The sequence below is a fragment of the Colias croceus genome, chromosome 4 (genome assembly GCF_905220415.1).
Source record: "Colias croceus chromosome 4, ilColCroc2.1".
Lineage (NCBI taxonomy): Eukaryota > Metazoa > Arthropoda > Insecta > Lepidoptera > Pieridae > Colias > Colias croceus.
The window spans coordinates 5,929,973-5,946,631 of NC_059540.1; the positions used below are offsets into that span (position 1 = coordinate 5,929,973).

The 16,659-nt window shown below is 32.3% G+C and overlaps 2 protein-coding genes across 2 annotated transcripts; one reads left to right on the top strand and one right to left on the bottom strand.

The window, feature by feature from the left end:
• The first annotated feature begins 1,921 nt into the window (after positions 1–1,921).
• LOC123691139 (sterol O-acyltransferase 1) lies at positions 1,922–14,287 on the top strand. Its single transcript, XM_045635383.1, has 10 exons — positions 1,922–2,301; positions 2,536–2,770; positions 3,201–3,352; positions 8,033–8,169; positions 10,100–10,242; positions 10,334–10,463; positions 10,767–10,913; positions 11,168–11,305; positions 12,055–12,232; positions 13,033–14,287. The coding sequence occupies exons 2-10, from the start codon at positions 2,541–2,543 to the stop codon at positions 13,188–13,190; spliced, it is 1,413 nt and encodes a 470-aa protein (XP_045491339.1). The 5' UTR covers positions 1,922–2,301; positions 2,536–2,540; the 3' UTR covers positions 13,191–14,287.
• On the bottom strand, positions 13,293–16,255 carry LOC123691140 (syntenin-1-like). The gene is made up of 4 exons (XM_045635384.1): positions 15,710–16,255; positions 15,272–15,603; positions 14,829–15,092; positions 13,293–14,117 (listed from the first exon to the last, which is right to left on the bottom strand). The coding sequence occupies exons 1-4, from the start codon at positions 15,935–15,937 to the stop codon at positions 14,069–14,071; spliced, it is 873 nt and encodes a 290-aa protein (XP_045491340.1). The 5' UTR covers positions 15,938–16,255; the 3' UTR covers positions 13,293–14,068.
• Positions 16,256–16,659: the final 404 nt, after the last annotated feature.

Here is a 16,659-nt window from a genome sequence, read left to right on the forward strand (position 1 = left end):
AATTTACATATAATTGTAAATTTGTCGTTTTTTGCTTTTATTTTTTTATTTTTTTAAAACATACCTATTTGTGTATGTAAATCAGAAACACGAAATACCAAACACTATAAACAGTACCTACACGGCTATGCACGTTATAACAAAGATTGTATTTTAGGTCTGATAGTTTCGTAGCAAACATGCAGAACTCAAACTTTGCACAGGAAGCTTCGTATCGACTGAATACCAAAGGTTGTCAGTTCACAGTTCGCGTCTCTTGTTTGCTTTCAGCTTACTCCTTTACACCGCGCCGTGAATATTTAAATTCGCCACACACAACAACACGGCTACGAGAAAATCATTTTACTTTAGTCCAATTTGCATATTTTATTTATACAAACAAGATATTCTCACAGTTTAGTAGTGTAGTGTGGTCATTAAACAAATATTGTGTGGTTTACGACAGTTACAATTGAACTATAATTGAACTCTATCTAATAAGCACAATGGGACATCATCAAGCTAGGCATGGATTGACATAGATATATAAACATTAAACTCCAAATAACTAACTCACAGACTTACGTACTCTTAAATACGATAAACTAAGGCATTTTGAAAATACCTAATATTAGTAATGTTGAGCTCTATTAAAGAAAAATTTCACGAATATTACTATTTTATTCTCTCAGTGCATAACAATAAAACAGCCCTTACAAATTCAAGTAAAACGAAATTGAAATATGTTCCTTGAATATACATTTTTCCTTTAGTATTTATTTTATTGAATATACATTTTATTCTAAGAACAATCACATTATGCAATACAAAGCTTAGAAGCTCAGGAAATGTCTTTCAAATATTCGTTTACTTTCCCTTGTCAAAACCGTACTTAGGTAATGGCATGGCCGTCCTTCATAATTTAAATCTGTAAGCCACGAATATCAAAACCAAATGTCAAAAACAGCGTTCTACTCTATCACACTTCCAATTTTAAGTGAATAATTAAGATTTTGTTTTCTTCCTACTTTTTTTTAAATACGTTCATAATAACTAAATTAACTCTTGAGCTAATGCTGTTGATCAAAATATTTTTCTCAGATGTTTTTCGTGAACCAAGGGCGAAAACATTGTTTGCTGTGAAGACAAATGCCAAAAAATTTGGAGGTTAAAACCAGGTTAAAACAAACGCAAAATGTCAAACAATATATTATCTTAGGTTCAGTTAACAATGGTTCCAGAATCCGTTTTCAAAATCGATGAACTGCGGTCTACCTATGACACTTACGTAGAAAGGAAGGATTTATAGCGTCGTAGATTGTTCTCACGATGGCGGTTCTAGCATACCCCAGTTTTTTCAATGGAACATACTTATAAAACTTACATACTTACCATGTCTGCACTTTCAAATACAAAGCCCGAGCAGATGTATCCTATGAAAGTATGTCTAAAATGGAATAGGTTATATTTGGGCATATCCATTACAAATAATCAAATATTGCATTATCATCTATTCCAGCAATAAATTCTTTCATCAAATATCTGCATCGGTTTTGGCAAGAGATGTGACGTAGAACGCATAATGGTATTCATAAGACACTAAATTATTCTTTGAGTAAATAAATTGTTGGCTAACATAGCATTTGATAGGCCTATCAATAAATAAATGGTATATGTATAGATAATATGGTTCATCAATTTCAAATAATCAATAATATATAAGGTTAATTTTACATTTGAATGTTTTTACTATGTCACGTCTATTAAGTATAATATGTATATGTCTTCCATGTACCTTTTATACCATATCTACATATTTTGTTAGTTCACTTTTCCCTTATCAAAGTACCAGCTGTTGATAATATAAACAATCGTCCACTGCGTCCCATGTATATGACTTTTCTGATAAACCAAATGTCTGAATACGAGTACAATTCATATACTTTAAGCATGTACACGTGTGCTCACAAGTCGTTTGTGTTTGTGGGCAGTTTATAGTTATGTATCACTTGTAGATATTATACTCTCAATCAATCGGCATATTATATGACAAATATTGTAATTATAAACAAACGATGTGTACAAATAGTTACCCGCATAGGGACTATAATTGGGTCATCTAGCAGTTATTGGGAGTAAATATATTAGAATTCGCGTAAACAAGCTTTATTTGCTATCAATTTGAAGTGCGTAAACATTTGCTCGTTATTGGTGACTGAAAATTTATTCTGCGCAATAGTTTAAAATAATAATATTTGGAAAAGAGAAAAGCGAAAATTTTGGTAAACAGTGTCGCTTTAATTTAATGTGAAATTGAAAAAGGTACGTAATTCAGTCTATAAAATAAGTATTCATAATTAAAATTCGTGATCATATTGAAATAGTTAAATAAACGATGTTTTTTATAACATGCATAATAAGTTCAAAAAGAGAAATATGATGATTTATTTTTCCATTAAAAGACCTTCAACAATTTCCAGCTTTCCAATATTAATTTATCTACTCACATATAAATCATTTTATTTCGCTTTAGAATAAGTGAATATCATATTTCAGGTAAAATGGAACACATAGGCGTTTTACGCAATCGCCACCACTCAGCAAGAGAACACAATGGGACAATATCCGAAGGCAGAGTTAAAAAAGAACCAGAATTTATGCACAGGGAATCCATTTTGACGGTTCTTAAAGAGCACTCTTTGCATATCCGAGCTATTTACCATATTTTTGTAGCTATTCTAGTTGTACTTCTCTGCGACACAGTTACATACGACCTCGTCGAACGTGGAAAGCAAGTAAAATACTACATTCTCCTGTATATTTTGTTCCATATCTTATATCACATTATAACGCCAGGACAAAGCCTACTTTTCTAATAGGATTTGGTATTTATACCCCGGATTTTCCACATCATTTAAATAATCCAAAAATAACTAGCTCCCAAGTTGATACAATGGAGTCTACATAATACCACCTAAACCTTTTCTATAATAGTATGCAAATAACCCTTAAAAGATCCACAAAGGACTTAAGGAGTTACTATTACAATTCCCAGAATTAACTATTAGATGAACACTGTAACCTTTGGTGTATACTTAATGCTTAAAGTGCTTTATTTAATATGTATTTGGATGTTCTATGAATTCAATTAATACGTTTAGAATAAAAGGGAAATGTATGGTTACCAATTTAACATAATACAACATTTCATTTTTTAATAGAATTAATATCGGCATTGCAACAGTTGTTTATGGATTTGGAGATATCCGGCGCGCTATTAAGATTTGGCTGTTCGAATTCTCTTTAGCGCTACTATTTTACCCAGGACTAAGGATATACGCTGCTACGAGGAAACTTATTAAAAATAATCCAGGTATGTCTTTCATTTCATTTTATATTATGAATAAGTTTCTTATTGGTTTTGTGAATTCTAGAAGATTCATTATCAGCTTATAAAAAGCAGTAAACAGACCATGTCTGACGTTTGTACACTGAATACCTATATTTTTATATAAACAGTCCTTAATTGCAATGAAACATTCATGTTTCATAGAGCCCAAACAATGGGTATTTTCTTTATGTTTGTATGTGTGTGTATCACACAAAACATCTGGACAGATTAAGGCAAAATCTATACATATAATAATATTCAATAAGTTCGTAACTTTCATCTAATATGATCCATTTATATGAAAAAAAATCTACGATACAAAATCCACGCGAGCGAAGCCGCAAGCGAAAACCTAGTCTTATTATAAGCATGTTATTTTATGTACCGCATTTAATGAATATATAAGCACTTAATTAATGGGTTATCATGTATAGACAATAACATTTAACTGTGATACAGTGCGTGCAAACTGATAATTTAGGTACATGTCTAATTTTTCTCAATCGCCAAGAATATTAGTGCAAATAAACTTCTCAATGGAATTGGGACTACTATTTTTCTTTTTGCTATGTATGATTACACCCATATTGATTAGCAGCTACCCCGGCAGACGTTGTACAGTGTACTGCCCCATTTTGCACTTGAAGCATCATTTTAGGTGCGTCTTTTTTCTCCATGTGAACCTTCCTTGAGGCTTAATAAAAACACTTAAAAATTTTGCCAAATTTGTCGCATTTTACGTTTTGCTCGAGTTTTGCGATTTGCAACACATATTTTGTCCATTCATTTTTATTTATAAATAGATATAAGGTAGATACATACCAATCTATAAATAAAAGAAAGAAAATGAGACTTCCTATGAATCGATTACTCTCAATTACTCTACCTCTATATTATTATCTCTAATATTTCTAATACTGTTTTACGTTGGGGCTACAATTTTATATAACCTAATATTATATATGTATTACACAACCGCCTTCAAACTTGCACTTGCTACATTTACAAATATACAGACAAAAATGCTCATAAAATAAAAACTACTGGGCCTATCCGAATAAAATTTTTATGGGACCAAGTCGACACTATCCCGCATCGAACAAAAATCACGTAAATCGGTTCAGAAATCTCGGAGTAATCGGTGTACATACATAAAAAATACAGGCCGGATTGATAACCTCCTCCTTTTTTTGAAGTCGGTTAAAAACTAACACTGATGCGTATAAAGCTGAGCCATGTCTCTCCGGACAAATTTTCTGCCCCATCGAACTATGAGATTGAAGGAATAGTATGCACCTGTGCTAGCATACGTGTGAACATTACACGGAATGATAAATATCACAGATATAAATGAGATATTGACTACGGAATGCTCGAATAGACGGAATAAACGAAATAAATATAAGATGAAAAATAAACTTATAGTAAATAGAGTTCATTCAGTATAAGTTATAACATGTTTGAATCTTTTTACATGTAAAGAATAGGTGTTGGTTGAATGAGAATGAACCAACCAAAATAATACTATTGACCAACATAAATTGAGATAAGTTTCATCATACGCTGTAAACTGAGTTTGCTGACCCTAAAAAATATTGAATTGATAACCCATAGAGTTGCATACAACAATGTAATATTTCATTATCAAATTAATTTTACCGGTGAATTATTTCGATAATTTTGTGAACATAGGTACCTAAACATAAATTGATAAAAATTCAGTACATTGAGATCACAGATTGGGACTTAATACATTACTTATTATTATGATTATATTTTTCTTAAAATACTCTGAAATAATAATTATGTTGCACATTTATCACCAAGTTCAGTATCAAAATAAATAAATAATAATTATCTACTCACACAAAGTATAAACGTGATAAAAGTCAATACACAAGACAGACCTCAAATGGGCAAAATCCATACTAATATTATAAATCCGAAAGTAACTCTGTCTGTCTGTCTGTTACTCAATCACGCCTAAACTACTGAACCGCTGATGCCGCGGGTGGAAAGCTAGTAGAAACTATGAAAGAAGAAGAAAATCTAAACCAATAATAAAATTGGAGTGTCTGTAATATTAAAATAGAAGATACATAGTAACTCAATGTAAAACAACCACTTTTTACTAAATATGGATGCATGGGCGTCCATGGGCTCAAGGTGGGGCAACAATAAAAAATAATATGTACCTAACTAGCAACTGTATGTAGGTACCCAAAGTCATACAGAAGGTCTTCGAACCTCATTGTCCACATCATTGTGTGATTTGAGCAGATCAATGATAAGAAATCGTTTCTCGATACGGGCAACCGAACGCGCGGTTTTTTCATGAAATGATCAAAATTATTTGATCATATCATTAATTATTGGCCTGCAGCGCTGTGTTTATATGTGACGATGGCGGCCGCTGGCGAAAATTTTACTATTCGCAGTTAAAAACTTCAAAATTCATTTAATTACGATATGAAGAAGTACCTAATAGAAAAGAATTTACGACGAAAAGGTTCGAGAACTATGGAAACTGGCATGGCATGGTATGGCAGGTTTAAAAGGAAAATCTTATTTACACGGATGAAAGCGCGGGACGCAGCTAGTACCTACCTATTATTTATTAAATGAACTAAGTGATAAGTTGCTGCACACGAAGTCCAGCCTTATGGTTCAGCAAGCACTTACAAATCTTAAATGAACCGTGATTAATTCGGTTCTACTCATCGGATGTTTTGTCGCTAGCGATCGATTGATTGGAAATGACAAAGTATTCCCTGGCAACAAAAAAAATATCTACAATTTTCTATTGTAGGTTCTTAATTCCATAATGTCGGCTCGGCACACGGCCCGCCGTTTGACATATAATATTTTTAAAAATTTCAGTTATGAATTCTTACATAATATTTTAGCATACTGAACCGCCAGCGCGCCACCGACGCGGACGTTCTTAGCAATATTCTTTCTTTACAAGTTTTGTAAACAACGGAACATTTAGGTACTTTGTATTCGAATAATGTGCATAATAACAATGCAAACAAAGTATGCAGAAGCTTATGTGATAAAATATCCAATAGCTTCTGCCATATAACACCCTGTCTATACTTATGTAGGTACTTAATAAAATGTCGGCGAAGTTTCTTACAGAAAATACAATTTGCGAAAATATTGACTCCAATAAAGCTACACAAATAGAACAATACATTGGGAAACAAGGTTAACTAGAAAGGAGTACCTAAAACACTTTCGTTAGCGTAAAAAATGTTACAATATATCTATTATGTATAAACATTAAACATCCGCATGGTGCTATGAGATCAAAAGAAAAAGGGTAAAGTTATGCACACTTTATTTTTAAATAACTTTGTTATTATTTTTTATTCTCGGAAAAGTTTTGGAAATCTTAAAAAAAGTACTTTTTCCGGAGCAATAAATTATAAATCTGACGGTTTTTAAATTGTTTGCAGCGAATTTTTATTAAATATCAAAGTAATATAAACTACCTATCTATATCTTCCATTAAAGTAGGTATATTTTCTATTACAATATTAAAAAATAACGCATCAAAGAGCTTTTAAAATTAAAGTGAATCTTGTAAGAATTTAGCTTTTAGTCGCTCGATGGCCCAATTAACCACGTCACAGAGTTTCAGCTCACTTTCCTGCAACCTTTCCACAACAATAATCCTTGTGATCAGCCAAGATTATGAATATCGAAGTTAAGAACATAAGCAAACTCATAATGAAAGATTTTTATATTGTACCCATAAGGTCAAGGAATGTTTTTTTAATTTATTGAGTATCTACAATTATACATAAGCTAGCTTTCCGCCCGCGGCTTCGCCCTCGTTTTGAAAGAAAAACCCGCATAGTTCCCGTTCCCGTGGGATTTCTGGGATGAAACCTATCCTATGTGTTAATCCAAGTTACCCTCTTTACCTACCTATGTGTTAAATTTCATTGTAATCGGTTCACGCGAAAGAGTAACAAACACACACACATCACACTCACAAACTTTCGCATTTATAATATTAGTCGGATATCAGCTTACTATGTTTTATCCTCTACTGTACTTTGTGTAGTATAATTAAGCTTTGTAACCTTTTAATGTTGTGAGAACCAAATAAAGATGATTTTATTATTTATTATTATCTCTATTGTATAAAATAGTTTATCCGCGATACCAAAATATTTCTTACAAAACTAACCGAGGCTTATCCGACTGACCTTTTTGTTCAGAAACTCGCTTATTCTGTCTCAAACTTAATCACGCTAACAAACTTCTTGGATAAGAAATATAAAAGTGTATTTGGGAAAATTGTCTTGAAATGAATTTTTAAAAACAAGTTCATTTTATCAAAAGATACCTAGTTACCTACCTAAAAATCAAATGCCTATATTACTTACATTATATTACATAATAATCAAGTATTCAAAAAAATCTCGAAGTATTCTTCTCCAACATTCCAATTTTGATTAAGTAACTAAAGCGATAAAAACTAATGATTGTGATCAGTCGAGAACTTTCTTAATATGCTAGGACAAACTTAATTAACCTGAGGGCTGCGTACAACATCTAATAAGGACAATACTTTAATATTTCTACAAAAGAAGACAAATTATGTAGTCGTAATCCCTCTATACTAATATTTTTTTTTGTTTCTTTCAGCGGCATGTCAAATATGGTCCCTAATTGGTTTGGGGTGTCTAATCGCTTTGGAGACAACTTTAATTGGCGTGACGTGTTGGGATTTAGGAAGGAAATATCTGGCTGTAGGGTCATCTGTCGCAGTTTCTTGCGAGATGGTAACTCATTTGTATCTGTTATGGTATTTCATAGGGATAGAACAATAAATTACGCGCTAAATAGTTTAATCCCAGCTATACGTATATATTAGTTTTGTTAATAAGTTCGATTGAGCTTTGATGAAAATAACGGATTGTATTTGTTTTTCACATTCACACCAAATATAATGTATAATACATACTTACAGAATAATAATATCTATAAATAGAATACACAATCATTCCCCTTTTTCATTTTCCTGACCTTTGTAATGTAAAAAGATTACTTCAAATGTCATAGATTTTAAAAGCAATATATTTCTGCTATCCCCTATTACTAGTAAGTCCCTTTAATCCTGTGAAGAGTCTTGATATTTGTAAGATAATATTTGAGTTTATGTAGTTATGTATTTAGTAGTTAGATTTAAACAATTACTATTTTTATTGGTACCAATGCAATGTAATAATTAATAGGTGCCCACCTACACTATTCAATTTAAATCTATAAACTAAGTATAGTCTATTATCTAATCTTCGCTATAGTATTACATATCTATATGACTAGTTCCACGTGTATTATTAAGATACCTAATTTTCCTACTACTTACAGATTCACATTATTGGTTTCATAAAATATGCTAGTGGAAAGTAAAATTATTATTAATAATAAGTTTAACATAAACTTAGAACCTTGAAAATTGATAAAAATGTGGTAAACATGTTTTTTAATTTAATTAAAGAAATAAGTACTGATTGTAAACAAACTGAACAATATACAACAATGGATTACATTAACACTAGACCAACACCAAAGCCTAAGTCGTACCTAATGGATTCGACAAGAAAATGTTTCGTGTCCAACCTGACCATTACGGCGGGAGGGAAAAACGTATGAAGATATAAAGCAGCAAAACAGTGTAGAAAGTGAAATGTAACATAAATCAGCTGAAACCCTCGTCAGCCGGTGGCCGCCGACATAAATAACGCCATCCGTGCGGCGTGCCGTCTGTTGCTGACAAACACCATTACCTACTGCTGCCATGCCGCATAACACCAATTTTATGTATTTTAATCATATAACGTCATCCCAATATTCGAAACTAGTACTTACATATATTTTACTAGTTTTGATTCAACAAGTAACACTATCAATTAGTTATTTCAGCGTGAATTGCGAATTATTTCACACCCACAGCATATTGTGGTCTGAAAGACCTTAATTATGTAAGCTTTGTTCTTGCCAAGTTTCATTAGAGCTTTATCTGCTGTGGAAGCGAGAAATAAAGACAACATATAAGCTTGGCTTACACACAAGAAAGCTTACTAATGTACTTAAGTAACTAAGAATGTTATTGGAAATCAGCGAGTCTATTTTGATTTTTGGTACGCGTTCAAATAAATTAATAAACGTACCTTCTTTTTCCTCAAAGGATTTTATATTTAACCTAATTTAGCTCAACCTTTTTCGTGATCGATTTCTTTATTCTATCACAATACCTAATATCATTTCTGCTATAAACACTTTCATATTCCGCTTCTATGCGAACTAAATTGAGTAATAAATGTTTGTTCATAGTTTGTTCATAGTAGGTTTATTCTCGGTTTACTATCAATAATGTAGATACAAAATAAATCTTCATGTATTACGGGTCTGTACCTCCATTTCTATGTAACAACCACCCTCGACCTCGACCTTTAATTGCGACGTAACTCAATGAGCAACAAATAATTACGATCCTGATTTTTAATACGTACCTTTAAGAAACTAATTTGCCGTTATTTCTAAAAACCATCAGGAGGACTGCTTACAAAAATAGTTAATAAGATTAGGTAATCAACATACAATACATACTTATATGTTACACGATCAAATAAAATCATCTCTAAAAATTCTAGGCATTCGGTAGAAATGTCACAAACCAAGAAATATTAAAATGCGTTTCTTTTTCAGTTCAGATTTGTGATGAAGATTTCTTCTATAGCAACAGCCTGTATCCCTCGTTGCCATGATGATCCAACACCATTGCCTACATTCAAGCACTATGTATATTATATATTTGCACCAACACTTCTATACAGAGATTCGTATCCCAGGTAATTACCACATCGCATCGCATTTTAACCTTAAGCCGTATACTTACATTAGGTAAAATTTTTGTCACATTAATAATTTTGTTTATTCCAGGACAAAGCGGATTAGATGGGATGTGGTATTATTTCACTTCGCTGAGGTCGCTGCCATAATATTTTACAACAGCTTTCTATGGGAGCGTTTTATTTTGCCTTACTGGTCTGATTATGGTAAATCCCCAAAAGTAAGTGATAAATAAAACTTTCATTCCTTTTCCTGGATTAACTAGATTTCCGCCCGCGGCTTCGCCCGCGTTTGCAAAGGAAAACCAGCATAGTTCCCGTTCCCGTGGGATTTCCGGGATAAAAACTATCCTATGTGTTAATCCAAGTTACCCTCTATATGTGTGCTAAATTTCATTGTAATCGGTTCAGTAGTTTTTACGTGAAAGAGTAACAAACATCCATACATCCATACAAACTTTCGCATTTAAGTATAATATTAGTAGGATAAGTACTTAACTAATTGATTGTTTTAAATATTTAAGGTTGAAGCTGGAACTGTTGTCCGTGGAATGTTCGCTTGTGTTCTCCCTGGATTAATATCGTTCCTCTGTGGCTTTTATTGCCTTTTACACGCTTGGCTCAATGCTTTCGCCGAGATGCTGACGTTTGGAGACCGTCTCTTTTATGAGGTAGGTACCCTAATTGTATTATAAAAGTAGCACTTGCTAATAAAAGGTACGAGTACAGTCGTAAAAAAGTTCAGCCTTAAAAGTAAAATGATACATTGCTATTATACACAAGCAGCTTTCAACGGATCTAAACATATTTACCTACCTAGATATTAAAGGTTAAAGCTGTTTTACTGGAAGCTTCAGCATATTAAATAAGTGTTTTTACTTACATTTATAAATTTATAACAAAAATTCCGAGCTCTAAATTTCAGGATTGGTGGACAAAATCAAGATTTTCCAATTATTATCGCGCCTGGAACCGTGTAGTGCACTGTTGGCTTCGTGATTATATTTACTTCCCTTTGGCTCCGCGTGCTGGACGAATCTTTGCATATTTTGCCGTGTTTTTCGTAAGTAGTTAATTATGTAGGTACTTTGTACATAATATTGTGTTAATGTGTATTAAATACATATATGCACTTTGAAGTAAACTGAATTACCTACGGGAAAAAAATTAATTTTAATGGTCCATTTCCTATCTTTAGATACTAAATTTAACTCAGTAATTAAATTAATTAGTATTTACCGACACAAACATGTAGGTAGGTATAAAAGATAACAAATCATAAGTACCTACTTACCTCAGTTATCAAATTATTAATTGAAACCAACGAAATGTTAGAATAAGTCTAAATTAAATTCTAGACTTATTTTTGCTCCCATATTTTTTTTACCTAGGTTAAGTACCTAGGTAAAAATACGTATCTAAATCTTTGTTGTTGTTTTTTTTTTTTGGCGATACAATATCACACTTCTAAGACTTCATTTATTGTAGACTTCATGGCATGCATTGCATGTTACTTGTTCAATATTTACCATATAAGTACGTACCTAACTAGTAACTACCCACGTAGTTTTAGTGGATGACATCATAATAATAATTATGCCTTGCACAAAACGGAACTTCTAATAATGCTTCTAATTTGACTTTAGGAGGTCAATGAATCATTTCCAGTACCTTTCTATATTATGATGTTTACACAAACATCGTAACTACTTAGTTATAATTAGGCATAAATATTAGGTATACATAGTCATAGGTATGTATTTTGTAGGTACCTACTTCATAAAACATATATAGGTATATTTCTTTATACAGGTATCTTCCGTGGTGCATGAAATCGTACTGGCACTGTCATTCGGTTTCTTTTATCCGGTTCTTTTTATACAATTTGGTGTGATGGGGCTATTATTGCTACCGCTGACCTCATCAGCCGGTCGGCGCTTCCCTAACATGTTCAATTTCCTTATGTGGTTGTCATTTTTAATAGGAACAGGTGAGTATAATTTTATTAAAGTACTTATATAAATTTAGATGATATTTTTTCTTAGCCCAAGTTTTTTCTCCTCTACTATTTTATTCTCTATCTTCCTTCTCTCGATTTGGACCATCCGTTTTCATGCGAATATTGCTTTTTAACTTAGGTTAAGTTGCAAGGGTCAATTCGTTATTTAAAAATCAATGTTATGGGGCTGACAAGACCCAATTTTGTTAAAATTGAAGTTATTGGAGCAGTTTTTTTAAGAAAAGACATCATATTTCGAAGACCGTGGACGGACTCGATACATAATTGGACGAAATTGACTCGATAGAAAATAATTGCAAAAATTGGTCTTAAAATCATCATTGAGCCCCAAGCAGCCCGATCGGTCCACGACACAATAGATTTTCTATTGTGTCTGTGGTTCCGGGGCCTGAGTTATTAAACGATTCTATGTCTTTATTTTTTGACGTACGGGTCTGCAATTTCAAACACGAAGTCAACATAATCATACCTAAACCTCTAACAAGTCATATTTCGCATAGAACCCGCACTTTTCCTTAAATAATATATTCTCTTATTATTTTCTTCTACGACCTGGCCACGCCCAGTAACAGTGATCTTGCGCTCTCGTTTACGCACACTGTCCAATTGTATGGGAGTAAACGAGAGCGCAATCACTGTTACTCAATCATCAATTGGGTCTAGTCAGCCTCTTATAGAGACTCGTATGAGTCAGCAAATAGAAAAGCAAAAATATTATTATAGATATTATAATATAACACTGCAATAGAATTAAATGGTACTTATTTCAGGTATACTCTGGAGTCTCTACTCAATGGAATACTTTGCCCGAAAGAATTGTCCAGTTACAGAAAACGACAGCTTCTTTATTCCCAAGTCTTGGTCATGCCCCGAAATTGTGCTCAAACCTAATTGGACCTTTGAAAATCCATTTGACATCAACTATTAATTCAGTTAATGTCTAGAACATGTAGGTAGGTACTAATAAAATAGCTAGATTGAATTTATTAGCTAGAATTAAGTTTTTTGTATGACAATAACATTATAACTGTAATTTTCATAAAATTTATTCATAAAAATGACATATAGAAAAGATGTGTACTAAACTAAATAATTTCTAAACATAGGTACGAAACAATTTTGGATACATGTTTACATTTAACTTATATCTAAGATAATATTTGGCCTTAACAGTACGTTTTTTTCTGTGCTATAAAATATAGTGTATACAGAGTACAAGCTAAAGAAATCTGTAGAAATCTCAAATATTATTCAACATTTAATAAAAACAATATGTATGTTATATTTTAGGAATGCATGTCACTATTTTAATATAAATCATTTCGATTAAATTCAATTATTTTTTTTCTATGCTGTAATTTGTAAATGCAAATAGTTAAGTGTCAACTTAAAATTTGTCTACTTATCTTATTTATTATTTATGAAACACATTTAGATCATATATTAAATATTGTATGTAATTAATATTGTTTGTCTATGATTCTACAAAATTAAATCATTGCAGTGATGTTATCATTACAATAATATTATAATACGACAGAAAATCAGTCACAATATGTGTTAATGTTGAATAATAAAATCTCATGAATAATCAAACATTTTCACTTGCAATAATGTAACTCACAGCCCTTACTGACTAATTAAATTCTAAAGAAATATAATCTATAACTTATTGTATGGACGAAAATTCAATAAAGAATAAAAATGTATGTTAATATAAAAAGAGTACAAAATGTGCAACTACAACAAATTCGTGACATTCAAAATTCAAAATATAAATGGGGGTCAAAATTGTAGTAGTAGTCTTTAAACGGCGGGTGTACGGTCCAATTCCTTGAAGAGAGAACTTGACATCCTGAAAAAAAAGAAATTTTATGAAAACTATTTTATTATTTTTAATTATTTTAAGACAAAACAAAAAATCTCAATAGAGTCTAGCTCAAGCACTGGAACAAGGCTAAAGGAGGAAGCAAGGAGACATATTAAATTTCTTCTTTACATAATAAAATAGTAAAGTATCCCAAATTTTAAATTTAATTTGATTTCCCTTCCATCTAGGCAGAAAAAAATGCATGATTTATTTTAACAAGTTTAAGTACTCATGGGAAAGTTTTGAAAATTTGGTGAAATATTAAATAAGTTTAAATTATGGGATTATTCAAAAGTTTACATTATACTACTAGCTTACCGCCCGCGGCTTCGCCCGCTTTCTCTAAAACGATTTGAGATTTAAATTATCCTATCTCTCAAGTTGGATCAAACTGCACATGGTGTGCGAATTTTATTATAATCGGTAAAGTGGTTTAGGAGTCCATTGAGGACAAACATTGTGACACGAGATTTATATATATTAAGATGATATGGAATACTATTGGCATCTCCAAATTTTTCTATTAATGCAAAAATAAAATCAATATTGAACCAGTTCTATTTGATTGCACAACATTTATTCAAATTGCAATTATCAACCTATTAAGTCAAAAGTTTGTCATCAAGGAAAATAGAATGAAATTTTATTTATTCTATAATATGCTATGACTCATAACATAGGTAACAGGATACTTACTTGCTTATCATGTGTTTGTAGATGTACTGGGGAATTACAGTTACATTCACAACAGAAGGGCTGTTTTCAATAACCTTTGATATCTCTTTATCTTTCATGCCTACAACATTGATAGTATTTATTTCAAGTATTTGGTGGTCGGTGAGGAGACCATTGCGAGCGGCTGATGAATCCTTTACAAGCCCAACAATATTTCCATCTTTAAATTGGAAGCCAACATGACCAAGTGAATCTTTATGGAGAGTTATTGTCCTCTCAAAAGGTCTGAAAAACAAAGGAATTATATTTATTAACTTATTTACAACATTCAATTTATAGCTAAGATAATAACATGCAATAATAGATCATATTTACTTGACCTTTTTACATAGCATTAAATTATGATAATTGGAAAACAATTTGAATTGCAACTTAATGAAACTTAATACAATAATAAGACATACCTATCACGCACTGCCATAGTGATTCCATTGGGGCCAGATTTCTTCAAAATGGCATGGCATTGTTCCATTGTCATACCAGCAAGGGACACATTGTTAATTTCAAGAATCTGATCACCAAATCTTAAGCCAGCCAATGCAGCTGGGCTCCCAGCAGCAACATAGCAAACAAATACTCCATTATTAACAGAGTGAAGTCGCAATCCACATTTGCCATCCCTATCTTTGCATAGTATCACCTGACGAATAGCTCCAGACACAACAGCTTTCGAAAGACTTGGTGATTGGTACGACAATGGTGCAACAATATTGCTAGCTCCAGTACCAGGCTGCGCCTAGAATTACAGCAATTATGTTTGTAAAATATACACAAAAATAAAATATACAATACAAAAGAGGAAAGTACTACTACTATTACTAAACTTATTTAGGAAGACTTACAACTTGTACTTGATACTCTGGCATGTTCAAAGCAATTACATCTTGGGATAATTCCAGCCCCATATAATCACCAAGAGCCGGATAAACTTGTCGGGGTGCACTTGGAGCAGCGACGTTCGGTTGTTGGTGAGATACAGGCTGAAAGGGTGGAGCCGTTTGTTGCTGAGCCATTTGAGCTCGTATCATATTGTCCACCTTCATATCCTCAAGTGACGGATAGAGAGACATGGTTTTAAAATATAGCCCAACAAAAATCTTTAAAGAACACAAGTACTTAGTTATCACAAAATATGTCTTCACAAAATAAAGAGGTATACTATGCCGTATGTATAAATACAATGTAAGGAAAACTTGAAAGAAACGAGAAACACTTTGGCAAATACGGTTTAAACACAAAAAAGGAAAACTCAATAAAGAAATTTAATTACTAATAATTAGAAAACAGAAAATCTAGTAGGTTTTGGCAAAAAAGGTTTCAATTTTCATTGACAACACTGTGGTCAAAACAACAAATGTCAAGAGAGTGGAGAACTGGGAGAGTTCAGAGTAGGTAGGTACCGATTTTACAGATTTTACACGAACCGAGACACGAACAAAAAATGAATCATAACAAAAACCACAGAAAATAAATCAGGGTGTAATTCCAAGAAGCTTACACTGGAGATTTCAGTATGAACATTTACAAGAAAATATGACATTGAATGACGCCTGTATGTTTTTTATCCCTTTCACACCTAACTTGGTCACCCCCACAGAAAGAGATAAAAAACATACAGGCGTCATTCAATGTCATATTTTCTTGTTACAATTAAGTGTTCATACTGAAATCTCCAGTATATAAGTGCTGATTTACACAGGGTCAGTAGACAAGTCAGTCGCAGCGCCGAAATTCGGCGCCGCGACTGACTTTAACTGGACCATACTTGGACCATACATACATAGATTGTTTC